This window comes from Neophocaena asiaeorientalis, unplaced genomic scaffold (assembly GCF_003031525.2).
Source record: "Neophocaena asiaeorientalis asiaeorientalis breed wild unplaced genomic scaffold, Neophocaena_asiaeorientalis_V1.1 scaffold757, whole genome shotgun sequence".
Taxonomy (NCBI): Eukaryota; Metazoa; Chordata; class Mammalia; order Artiodactyla; family Phocoenidae; genus Neophocaena; species Neophocaena asiaeorientalis.
Window position 1 is genome coordinate 567,842 of NW_020172686.1, and position 13,090 is coordinate 580,931.

The 13,090-nt window shown below is 57.0% G+C and overlaps 1 protein-coding gene across 1 annotated transcript in view; it reads right to left on the minus strand.

The window, feature by feature from the left end:
• The window catches only part of GALNT9 (polypeptide N-acetylgalactosaminyltransferase 9), a 90,650-nt gene extending 77,834 nt beyond the window's left edge, over positions 1–12,816 (minus strand). Inside the window, exon 1 of the mRNA XM_024739879.1 lies at positions 12,576–12,816. Within this exon, the coding sequence (XP_024595647.1) occupies positions 12,576–12,816 (241 nt within the window). The remainder of the gene's footprint in view (positions 1–12,575) is intronic.
• Positions 12,817–13,090: the final 274 nt, after the last annotated feature.

A 13,090-nucleotide genomic window follows, 5' to 3' on the forward strand; every position in this document is an offset into this window, starting at 1 on the left:
GGAAGAGGAGAAAGAGGAGGAAGAGGAGGGGAAGGAGGAGGGGGAGGGGGAGAGGGAGGGGTGGGTAGGAGGGAGAAAAGGGCCAGCTGCACACCCTGTGGTTGCTTGGCCAGCATCTATTCTCTCCATCCTTTTTATTAGTAGAACCTCAATTTGTCTTGGAGAGAAATGCATTCAGCTAAAAGGCTCGCCTCCCTGGGCTGACCTTGCAGCCAGGAGTGGCATGTGACCAAAATCTGGTCAATAAAATTTAAATGGCATTCGCTGGGTGGAATTTCTGGGAAACGTGTCTAAAAGGCGCAGAGACTCAGCTGGTATATGTGGGGTTTGTTTTTGGTTTTTGCCTTTTATCTACAGCCCTTCCCCCTTTCTCCTACCTGGAACTAGGACTCAATGTCTGGGGCTGGAGCAGCCGTCGTGTGACCATGAGGTGGAATGCCACACGAGAGGAAGGGGGGAGCCGCAATTCAAATGGGGTTGGGCTCTTGAGGACATCTACCAGCCTCGGGATTTCATGTTCACAAGAAAAACAAAGCACAGTGCAGTTAGGTCATGTCAGTTGGGGTTTTGTCAGGACTCTGAATTCTTCACCCAGAGAGGCAAGGGGGTTCAAGTTAGGAATAAGAGGACACTGCAACAAGAAAGGCCAAGCCGCCTCCCCCAGCCAGTGGCCTCCCACCCAAGGAGGACTTGGCTGCCCACCCTGAGCCGAGAGCCTTCCCGGGACGTGGATGGAGCCGCCAGCTCCCGAGGACCACCCCCCGGAACATCCTCTCCCCAGAAGAGTCATTTCACACTTGGCCAACCCACTCCTTCCAGCACAGAAACCTGGGCTATGTGGGCGACTGCAATTTTTCAACTTGGAAGGAAGCGTGGCTTTCAAGCTTCCAGCTTCTCTTTGAATCACTGATTTCCATCTGTCATAGTGACTTAAGCCAATATTCTGAGAGAGGAAACAGCCCAAATGGAGAGGCTGCCGGTCACAAGATAATCTGAGAGGAAGAAGCAGAATGAAGACACCTTTGGGAACCGGTTAGACAGGCCCGTGAGGTACAGCCTCGGTGTTGGGACACCCCTGGGGACACACGGCCGCTGGCGGCCTAGAGAAGGGGACTCTGTCAGCAGGGTCCCCATAGGGACAGGACAGGCCAGTTGGACTGACCTGCCGCCCTAAAACCACTAAGATTTAAAACAAAGTAACAAAATCAATTGTGAAAAAGCACTAAGTATCTGACAAGACGGGAAGAAATTACTGGGATGAGCGTGGAGAACACTGGAGATCTGGGAGATGAATCCAGGACGTGCTTTTTCCCCAGAGGATGTTCTGAACTCTGTGGACTTGGGGGCACAGGGGGAAGGAAGTCAGAGGGCCAGATGGACCCCCGTGTGGGGCATACAGCCTCTGGGAGGCCTGGGGAACGGCGCAGATACAGATCCTGCCCGTCCAGGCCCCCAGTGAGGCCACAACTCCGTGTTTCCTGATGACCAGCACACAGCCAATACACCAGGACACTTGAGAGAACAGAGACAGGCTTCAGACGGGCACTGCTGGGTTGTGGGTCCTCACGCTGCCCTCGGATCAAAGAGGCCCTCGGTCCCCTCTCCTAACATCACCCAGCAAGCGGGACTCCACAGTGCGCAGTGCAGAAATCCCCCGTCACCTGCCCGTCACCTGCCCGTCACCTGCCAGGCTCTAGGTGGTGTCCTTCCAGTGCCCGTGACCTTGGGGTTGGGGGGATGAGGGGTGGCAACGGTGGCTCCGGCTTCCCTCTTTTCTTCCCCTATGAGAACTTAGGCTGATTTAACGTGCCTGATTATTAATTTTGATGATTACAAAGAGGAGATTAAAGCGAGAGCCCCTGGTTCGCCTTCGAAGATAACGTCCCTCCCAGCTTCGGCGTTATCCACTCTCTCCAAACACAACGGCTAATTTCATTACAGACAGGTCTTTTAAGATTCCCTGGGGACCCAAACCAATAACATATTGTCAATAGTGGGAAGACGGACTGCCCTTCTGAAACTATGAAGCCATGAATATTTTGCAGGACGTGGCAATACCTGTAAAATATATTCTCACTGAGACTAATATGGTATTTGATAAATCTTCATACATAATATTCATGTTCAACTAATATGAATATTTATGGGGCCAAAGCCTGGGAGATAAGGGATGACTGGAAACATCTGGCGAAATGCGCTTCCTAGCTCCTTCACTTTGTAAAGCACACGGGCCGTGGAATGTCCCTCGGCCAGCTCTTGGGCCAACGTGCCCCAAATTTGGGCCTGATCACTGCTGGGGAGTGGGTACGGGGGACATTTGGGCGTCCTGCCCCTTCAGTGGTGACCTGGCTCTGAGCAAAGCTGCCCAACGATGTCAGGGTGGCTGGGGCCCGACCTTCCCCACGCCCACCGCATCGGGCTCCGGTCCCGACGGCAGAATCTCCCAGGAAATGCTTGTCCCGTAGGCCAGCCCCGCTCTGGGGGTCACAGGCAGGAGGAGACCTCAGAGCTCACACTCAGGTCCCCAGGGAGCCGAGAGCCTGGGCAGCCCAGAGAGTGAGGCTGGCTCTGTGCCCCTAGCCCCACTGGACGGGTACAGAGGGCCTGGCCCCACCCTGGGCCTAGCTGCTGACATCCTGGGGCAGGGGCTGCCCGCCTTACTCAGGCCAGAGCCCCAGGACCTTGTGCATAGTAGGTGCTTATGAATGAATGAATGAAGGCACATATGCATGAATGAAGGGGCCGCTGCCGGGCGCCCACTGCAGGAAACGGAACTGGAGCCAGGGGTGTTGCCCCCATGCTCCGTCTGGAGAGAGTGTCCTTCCAGACAAAGAATGATGGACGAGCGTAAGAGCTCACGCTGACCCTGAAGATGCAGAGTGCCCCACGGCGTGGCACCCCCAGCTCAGTCAGCTTGGCCTTCGTGACAACTCCACTGACAGGGGGCCTAACAGCAGACATCTATTTCTCACGGTTCTGGAGGCTGGAAGTCCAGATCAAGACAGCAGTTTGGTTCCTGATGAGAACCCTCTCCCTGCCTTGTAGATGGCGGCCTCCCTGCTACGCCCTCAGGGGTCCCTTCCTCGGTGTGTGCACGCAGAGAGAATGAGATCCCCGACCTCCTCTTCTTACGAGGCCACTAATCCCATCATGGGGGCCACGCTTATGACCTCACCTCCCCCTAACCACATCCCAGAGGCCACACCTCCTGACACCAGCCCACTGGGATTAGGGCCCCAACATAGGAATTTGGGGGACACAGACATTTAGCCCATTGCATTCCACCACTGGCCCCCCAAATTCATATCCTTCTCTCATGCAAAATACACTCAGTCCTTCCCAACAACCCCAAAAGCCTTAATCCGCTCTGGCGTCAACTAGGAAGTCTCAACTCAAGGGCTTCTCTAAATGTGTATCAGCCACTCATGTCCCCTCAGACCTGAGCCCCTGGACAGCTGTGGCGCCGGGCTCTCCAGGACCCAGAGCCAGGCCGGGGCCGAGTCCGGCGTCTCATTTCGCTCCTGGTCTGACCCCTCCCCCTCCCCCCTAAATAAAGCTGGAATGTGTTTGAGTTGGAGGCTGGAGCAAAGCCACCAAGATTCAAACCCCGCCTTCACCCGCGTCCTAACTTCAGGCGAGACGTTCAGCCTTCGTGTGCCCCCCCCGGGGTGAAGGGGGCAGAGCCCCCATCCCAGGGCTGCTGTGGGGCTGAACGAGGTGACACTCGGGACGACGGGCGCTTGTGTTGTTTGTCCTCGAATGTCTCCTGACACAGGGGCCATTCGCATTTCCCCGCCGTTTGGGTTTCTCTCCCCCACGTTTAGCATCCCAGCCACTCCCACCAAGACAGGAGAGTCATGGGCCCACCGTCAAGTGCCTTCGAGAAGACCCGAGGGCAGAGTGGCGCAGGTGCAGCCAGACGTGGGCAGGTACGGCGACCACAGTTACGTGGTGCGGGCGGAGGCGGGAACGGAGGGCTGGGCGAGGCTGCAGTAGGCAGACCAGCTCCTGCTCGGGGATGGTCTGCAGGCTCCAATCTGCAGATCCGCTGCGAGCCGGGCTGGCTGCCGAGTCAGGACAGATCAGACCGGCAGTGGCTGTCCCCGACCCACCCTCAGAATCGCCCTCGACGGCTCCAAGTTCACTGAACACAGCTCTGTGGCCTCCTGGCTCCTCGCTAGCGCTGGGATGAAGTGAGACCAGGAAGAGGGCTGGGGACCTGTGGTACCCACCGGCCCGAGGGAGTTCCCTCTAACCCCAGAGGCCGCTCCAGCCGCAGGGCCCCAGGTCGGGGGAAGAGTCCTGGGCCCAGAAGAGCTGCCTTTCCGGAGGGAGGTGGGGTGCAGCGTGAAGACACCTGCCCTAAGTGGCGCTGACTGAGGATCAGCAGGTCCCTGCTTCTTGGGTCCTTCTGACCGCACAGGCCACCAGGTCAGGAACAGAGATGCCAGCCCTTCCAGCAGCGGAGGGACCTTGGAGGCGAGGAGGTGAAGGCCTAGAGCTTAGCAGTTGACCTCCGCGGGTCTCAGAGCCATGTGAATTTTCTCTGGGTAGCTCTCTGGACACACCCGCTCCCAGCTGCCAGGAGTCTGCTCTGACAGCTGCAGCCCGGGAGGGAGCACGTACCTCACAGCCCTGTTCGCGGGGGCAGCAAGGGCTTCCGGCAGCCCCAGGCAGTGCCCAGCGCTCTCTGACTGTGCCACAGGGCGGGGCCGCCCTTACACCAGGGCCACGCCGGATACGAGGCTGTCTTCCTCCACCTGCGCCAGGCCAGCTGTTCATCTCCACAAGGGTGCGCAGGGCCCTCACCTTCCTGGGCCTCTGTCCTCCTCCAGCCATTCCAGATGCCTGTCCCCCTTCCTCACTGCTTGGCTTTGCACCCTCTGTGGGGTCTCCTCCCATATTCATTCATCCATAATCCATCCACCTCCCCACCCATTCCCCTGTCCACTCAAACGTCCTCCCTCCCTCCCTCCCTCCAACCATAAATCCATCCATCCACCCAGTGAACATTTATTGAGAAGCTATTATGTGTCAGGCACTTTCACATGCATCATCTTGTTTAATCGCCTCAAAATCCTTTCACGGGGCTTCCTTGGTGGCGCAGTGGTTGGGAGTCCGCCTGCCGACGCAGGGGACGCGGGTTCGTGCCCCGGTCCGGGAAGATCCCACATGCCGTGGAGCGGCTGGGCCCGTGAGCCATGGCCGCTGAGCCTGCGTGTCCAGAGCCTGTGCTCCGCAACGGAAGAGGCCACAGCAGTGAGAGGCCCGCGTACCGCAAAAAAACAAAAACAAAAACAAAAAATCCTTTCATGGAAGGATGATCACCCTCCCCATTTCACAGATGGGAAAACCGTGGCTCAGCGAGGGGAACTGACCTGCCACGGTCTCCCAGTTGGGGTTTGGGTCATCTATCCAACTCCAGTGTGCAGCTCCAAACTCCTCTCCTTCCAGGAAGCCCTCCTGACCTTCAACACAGCCCATCAGCACCATGCTTTCTTGTCACTCACACTCACTGCCTTAGAGAACAGAGAATGCCAGGCAGTTGCCTCCCCACTACCTGGCTGTAAACTCTCAGAGGAAGGCACCCAGGCTCTGAGCTTTGGGCACCCCGTCCTGTGCTCTGCAAGCAGCCAGCGTTGGTTCTGTGAATAAAGTGTGAACTGGATGAAACCACCTCCCTGATCCCCACTCCCCAACTTCCCGTGGATGCCTGGGGGCCATGCGTTTTTCTGCAGGGGTGGGGCTGCATCAGAAAGGGACCCACAGGGCTGGCGGAGTCGGTGGGGGGAAGGTCAGGGGACTGTGGACAAGCGGAAAAGAGAGCTGGAGCTCTCAGCCAAGTCAGCTGAGCGAGACCCACGCGCCAGGCATCGCCCAAGAGCTCACATGCTTCCCTCACTTACTTCTCACAGTGATACCAGGAGATAATTAGTATTTCATCCCATTTTACAGGTGAAGAAACTGAGAGCAAGGCTGTGAAGGAGGCTGCCCAAGGCTGCAGGGAGCAGGGCTGCTTAACCAGGTGGTCTGGCTCTGCAGCCACATTTTAGCTGCAAAGCTCTGCTCCACCAAAGAAGGTAAGCTTTTCTCCTTCCCTGCGTCCACTGCTAAGAGCTCAAGCACATGGAATATTAACACATTTCCCACAGTCTGCTCACATAGTGTGAAAATAGTCCCTTGCATAACCCAGGCACTTTCTGTTACTTTCTTTCTCTGAAATGAAATCGAGGCTTGCTGGGTTTCAGATGCAGGCTGTCCCCAGAGCTGGCTTTGACTGGACTATATCCTGTTAAAAGTACAAGCAGTCCTTTTCGCTCTAGCCGGAGGCATAAGCCCTCACCACCGAGCTGACCAGGCTGATGTCTCCCAGTCCATCCCCAGGGAGATGGTCCAGGGCAGGGACCCTGGCGCCAGCGTGCCGGGGTCCAAATCCCACCACTACTGTCCCCGCTGGGACGTCAGCCCCGAGAGGCAGGAACCCGTGCCTCAGTCACTCCTGACTCGGCATCAGGAACACGTGAGGAGTGAACAACACACGGATAAAGGAGATTTTCCATCATTCCAGAGAGGGAGAGCTTCCGCCTGCAGCGGAGTTTCCGAGGACCCCTCTCGCCGTGAATCGGCCTTACCCCTCCCTCCTTTGACACCTGGCCAACCTCCCTTCAAGGGTACCTGTGCTTTTTGAGAGCAGAACAGAGAAGCTGACCAAACTGTTCCAAGACCTGGATCCCATCTGGGAATGTCCTCAGTGGGACATCGGATATGGAAATGGATAGAGACATTTTTTTGTCGAGTTTCCAGCCAACGAAGGATACGTTCAGAATACGGTGCCGAAACTTTGAAATATGCAGATTGCTGGGCTGAATTGTAAATGCAATCACTTAGCCCCGGCACACGCCGGAGGTGGGGATCACCGCCTGCATGAATTATTCCTAGAAGCGCTGGCCCCCTGGGTCTGCAGACAGAAGTCTACGGATAGAGCCAGCCCGGGTGAGGTCCGCTCCTCACAAGGGAGTTACGTGAGCGGTGTTTATCTCAGGGTGAAGCATCCCTGCCTCTCGTCCCCTGAAAATGCCAAGGCCCCGGTCTGCACAGCGCTAACCTCTGTGACCAGAAGTGGCCTCGGCTGTTCTGACTCAGCAGTGGTCAGCTGGGGTCAGAGCCAGACCAGCAGGCAGAGGATCACAGGCAAAGAAGAGGGAAAAAGGCAAAACCAACGCGCTCTTGATCTTCTCAGGGTGAGTGAAATGTAATTGCAGGCAGCTCCAGCGGAGGAGAAGGGAAAAGGTGATTCTTGCCAAACACCCCGCTGGCCGAGGCTGTGTGAAGCCCGGGCTCCAGCTGGGAGCACCAAGTATTTTCTCACTTTCTGTAGTAAATCAACAACAGTGGGGGAGATGTGAGACGGATGCAGGGGGATAAGGCCACTCAGTTAATGACCCGGAGTGGGGGGAAGGGCCAACCAGTTAAATGCTGCCACTTTGAAGCAAGACCGGCCAGGACCCGTGATTAAACCCCGAACAGACTGCAGCTGTTCTTTCAGCCACGGTGGCTTTGACTGTTGGGATGGGCAATGCAGGACATTTTAGCTCGTAAAGCAGATTCAGGGAGGATGGAGATGGATGAACTCAAGCTGGAAAGGCCCCGGAACCAGCGGGGAGCTACTCCTGGAATTAAAACTCACAATGAACAGGGGAAGCTTTGTGATGAAATGTACATGCCCTACGGGTGGAACGTGGTCTTCAAAATGGAGCCACTCATGCACAGAAGGGGCTCGGAAACCCCTCCTGAGAAGCCGGCTCTCAGGGGTGGGCGGGCTGGTACAGGAGTGCCACAGAGGCAAGAGGTGGTCCAGTGACGCGGCCAGCCCCCCTCCGGCCTCAAGAACCTTCCATGCGCTTCTCAGACTCCCACCCAGCCCCTTCTCCACGGCGCTCTCCTGCAGGCTCCACCCAAGTGTGTCCTTCATACTTCGGTCGCGTAAACGGTACTGACGAGACATCCTCCCGGTGCCACAGTCTGAGGCACTTGCTGTCCTCATGCGGCTTGTGCTCTCGTGTGACGTCTGAATCCCCGCCGCAGGTGGGGAAACCTTGGACGCCTCCCCAGATTCAGCTTCTCAGCTGTGGCATCTGCCTACTGCCGAAGCAAGCACCACAGCATGGGAAGACGGCTGCATGAGGAGACACTTGCTCCCTCTGTGGCCCGAGAGTCCAAGGGAAACGCCTTCTCTCCACCCTTCTGCTTCTCACCTTCCCCCGGGGGCCTCCCGGCCCCAGCTCCTACAGGCTTCGATTATTAAAACTCACGGTGCTCAGACTCTTGGTAGGATTTCAGCTTCCCGATCTGAAACCTGGGCCCCGCCGCAGCGGAGGCAGCCTCGGGGACACACGCCCCTTGGCAACATGACAGCCCAGCTCCCCACTCTTCCCACCCCCTTCCTCCATGCCCGCACCCCCCGTACCATCCCCTCTGCTGCTCTGACGCAGACCCGGGCTTCCCAAAGTGTGGGGTCGGAGCCCTGGCAGGACCGGCACACAGGATAGGATTGTTGGCAGGAAATGAACACGGTGTTAAACAGCATTGACTCGCGCCATGCGACTTATCCCCTTTTAAAGTCTGTCTCGATCTCCCGATCTCTTCAAGGAGAAGGTCTTGGTTTCATGCCAACATATCCCCCATACTCGAGAATCTCCCTTTTAACAAAGAGAGGGCAGGCTTCTGGCTCAGAGCCTCTGGTGACAGCTGCGTCACGGTGGAATTAAAGGGCACGATTTTGTTTTCATGGCGTTCATTCACGTAGTCCCCTCCTGCTTATGGGTACCGTGGTGATTTGCAATTGTCTTTTAAAATAAATTTATTCTAAACAAAACAATTGTTTAGAGAAAGATCCGCTCGCTCGCTCATCCAACAGATATTTACAAGGCACTAACTATATGCAAGGTGCCTCCCTAGGCCCTTGGCATCTAGAGTTGTGAATAAAACAGACACAAACTCCCACCCTGAGATGAAGAGCAGAACAGGTGTTGTGTACAAATCTGGTGAAACAGTACCAGTCTTATGTGAATGTCTCTAGCTTGAGAGACAGCAGGGCCAGCAAGAACCTGTTCCCAGTGGAGGGGAAGTGACGTTGGCAGGGCTGGCGGGAGGGGGCCTGCACCTGAGATGTCCAAGGCCGTTGCCTGGTAGACCACAATTGGACCTTCTGTTATTTTAACCTGAACTTTTAATAAGTGCAGAAATGTACATCATTCTGAAGCAAGTATGCTTTTAGCAGCTGCCATCACTAACTTCCTAAACAACCTGGGGCAAGTCCTGCTGTCTCACTGGCCCTCAGCTTTTCCATCTGTACAATGGGCCCGTGGCGTTGACTTCTGACTGTAATGGCTTCGACCTCTGACTGTAAAGCACTTGGGCTGGGGTGGGTCTGGTTAGAGGGAATTAACGCACATGTGTCTGAATTTTAAAAACCAGCCAACCAACCCAAATGGAAACCCTCCCATCCCATCCCCAGCTTGAATTCAGCCTCTGCTCCGAAGGGGTCATAAGAAGGCAGAAGGGCTTGAACATACGACCAACTGAATGGGACTCTCTTTCCCTTCTCACTGAGCTCAGAGGTTGTCCAATTCCACTTTCGAAAGACTCGCTGTGCCAGTTGCAGGCAACGGAACCAGGGATGCTGTATTTTATGTGCAAATTAAGATATTCAGAAGGATGATTTTTGTCTATAAACATTTTTTCTTGCCTTGAGCGCTGAATTTAGAAGCAAACTCTCGTGTACATACAGGATGTGACTACACTGCATTTCCTTAAAGAATATTTTCCCCCGGGTCCTGTGAATTTGAATCTACACACACCACTTAATAAGTCTTTGCTGAGGTCAACAAGACATCTCAAGTAAAGGTCACTGGACCGGCTAAAGAAAGGGTGTGGGGAGAGCTGGGGAGAATACCCTGCCTCTGGGCCCTGCTCCCGGGGACAGCCTTTCCTTCCCGCCAGCTCCTTCAAGCCAGGAGAGGTATTTCTAGAAAGCAGTCAAAGCAAAGGAAATCTAAGCAATAAGTCAATTTTGTCTGGGTTTCTCCCTCTCCTTTCTAATCTCAGCTGAATTAGTGTCGAGTAGAAACTCCAGGAATCCATTTCATATCTCTTGGATCTAAAACACAACAGACACTAGTGCAAAGGGCAGCGGCTCGCCTCTTCCAGGAAGCATTCTCTTTGCCATGCTTCAACACCCTTTAACACGGGAACTGGTGCCAGTTTGAAGGGGTGAGCGCCGCTTTCACACAGCTTCTTGTGAACAAAGGTCAGCCCCACTCCTGCACTGTCCTATCCTTAGGGACCGACCTGGGCTGAGTGTTAGATTGGGGCTCTCTTGTCATTTCCAGGAACAAATACTGAATGACCCCTGGGTAAGATGCTATGCTAGGCACATGGCCTAAGAGAGGGATGCAAGACGGATTCATCAAAGAGAGTGGGGTTGGGGGGAGTGGACAGAGGGACAGAACAGTTGGAGGAAGGGGTGGGTAAAGAAAGGAGAAGGAGGGCTTCCCTGGTGGCGCAGTGGTTGGGAGTCCGCCTGCCGATGCAGGGGACGCGGGTTCGTGCCCTGGGCTGGGCACGTGAACCATGGCCGCTGAACCTGCGCGTCCGGAGCCTGTGCTCCGCAACGGGAGAGGCCACAACAGTGAGAGGCCCGCGTACCGCAAAAAAAAAAGAAGAAAGAAAGGAGAAGGAGAGAGGGACATTGATGACAAGGAAGAGACTTGCTGAAGGGAAGAGGGAGGAAAGATTTTAAAAAGAAGAAAGGAGAAAGGGTGGGAGGAAGGGGAAGAGGGAAGCGAGGGGAAGGGAGAGAGGAAGGAGGGAGAGGCCGGGAGACAGGAGGGGGAGGGGCGGGGGTGGGCCTGGGGATAACACTCCACTTTCCCGAAACCCTTCATCATCTCCCATCAGTGTTGGGAAAGTCGGTCGAAGGTCTTGGCTTTTTCTGCCTCTAAGAATCCTGGTCCCTTCTCACCCTGAAGGGTGGGGAGAACGGCTCTCGGTGCTGAGATGGCCGTCATGATGTGACAACCCGACACGCTGCCAGTGTTTTTATATAATCCTCTGGTTTCCCCATAAAACAGACCATAACACCCTGGCAAGTACACTTCAATAAAGCTGTGTGCTATTACTGGGGCACGCCGCCTTCCCAGAGATGAATCACTGCCAGAATGGTCAAATGGCAGTTGAACCAAACTTTTCTCCCCTCGTGGCTTCAGTTGAGCAGGAGAGCTCAGAAAAGCCGCGGAGCCCACCAAAAGTACCTCCAGAGAAAAACCAGGAGTTCGGGGATGGTGAGAAGGTGCTTGGGAAGCCAGAGGATGCTCTGCCTTCCCCGAGCAGGTGGGCACGGCTGCGGACAACTCCTGCGTCCTGGGCATCACCAAGCCTCAGGTTCAGAGCCGCTGCTCCGAGGCTGGCTGGGCCTCCAGAAGAAAATCCTGAGATGACCCTCACATCGGGCGGGCGCCATGCAGAACAGGCCCTGCCTGTGCAAGCTGACTCCCAGACAGCTCCTGCTGGAGCCTGTTACTGGCGCTGCCTGAGGGGTGTTGCTGGGTCTGCTGATGCAGAAACCAGAATAGCACAGGACAGAGGGGAGCCCACGAGTGAGGTAAGCACTAACTTTCCTCCTTCCTCCTTGTACCTCGGCACCGAGTGAACCGACGGGGGAGCAGTCGCTTTCTTCTGCTCCGCTGCATCCCCAAGTGGAAAAGTACTCCCCCCCTTCCCCTCACCCTCCTTGACTCCCACTCTGACTCTCAGGGTGACCCACACCTGCTTGGGATGAAACAAGGCGCCCACCTCCAGGAGCTGGGCTTCCTGTAGACGCTTCCAAGGACTCCAGGGTCCATCTAGGTAACTAACACCTGCCAAGCCCCTGCTAGGCCCTGGAGTCTCTTCATCCACGAGCCACAGGCTCACGGCCTCAGACGTGGCCCACGACTCTTTGTGGAGTGAGCCCCGAGCATCCCCAGGACGGGGGGCTGAACGGGCCCAGTGGCCGGGGGTACCTTTCTCCACCAACATTTAAAGGACACCTCTGAAGGGCAGTGCCACCACCCCACCTCTCTGCACCTCCTCCCTGAGGGAGGGGAGTGAGTCCGGGCTAAGCCCCGATGCGCCGCATCTCCCGGGGCATCACAGCTCTTGTCCTGGGCACCGCCTGCTCTTAACGCAGGCCCCACAACCTCTAGAAGTTCTCTCACATCCCCTCGGGGGACAAGGCGGATTCCCTTCATGTGTGCTGGGGGGAGGGGGGACGGTACGCAAGGGTCCACTGGGCGAGTGAATGCGTGCGTGGCCGAGCAGGCCAGTGCCCTCTGCCACACGGAGCCTTCATCGCCTTTGGCCTCCTGCCTAATTCCCTGCCGAGAAACAGGAGTCCGACCCCAGCCCTGGTTGGCCATCGGCCCCTGGTGTCCTCGGAGGTTTTAGCGGTCGGGCGCAGTGCGGCGTCCCAAGCACGGGGACGCTTCCCCCCTGCCCAGCGCCTCTGTCCCGAGCGGGGCGCTGGCTCGGCTCACCGTTCAGCTGGGTGTAGACCACCTCCTCCAGGTGGTCGAGGCGTTGCAGGATGGCCTCGCGCTCCGCCAGCGCGCCCGCCGTGGCGTGCCGGCTGCGCACCCGGCGGTCGGCGCGGCGCACGATCCGCACCGGCCCCTCTGAGCGGTCCTGCAGGCGGCAGTACACCGAGAAGAGGATGATGCCCACGAACACCAGGATGTTGACCGTCAGCAAAGTTTTTATCTTCCTGGCCACCGCCATGAACGCGGCTGGAAGCTGGGGGCTGCCTCACCCGCGGGGCATCCCCGTGGGCCCGGCGGCCGCAGGAGCCTCCGTCTGGCCCGCTGCTTCGGGGACCGTGAGCCAGCCCGGCTTGGCCGCGGGCTGGGGGCTGCGGACCCGCTGCGCGCTCTGCCGCCTGTCCCCGGGAGCTGTCCCTTCAGCACCGCCCGCGCCGGCTCAGCACGCCCCTCCGCCTCCCGGGTTCCCCACGCGCAGGGGCTGCCCGGGGCCGCGGATGCAGGGGGCACCCGGC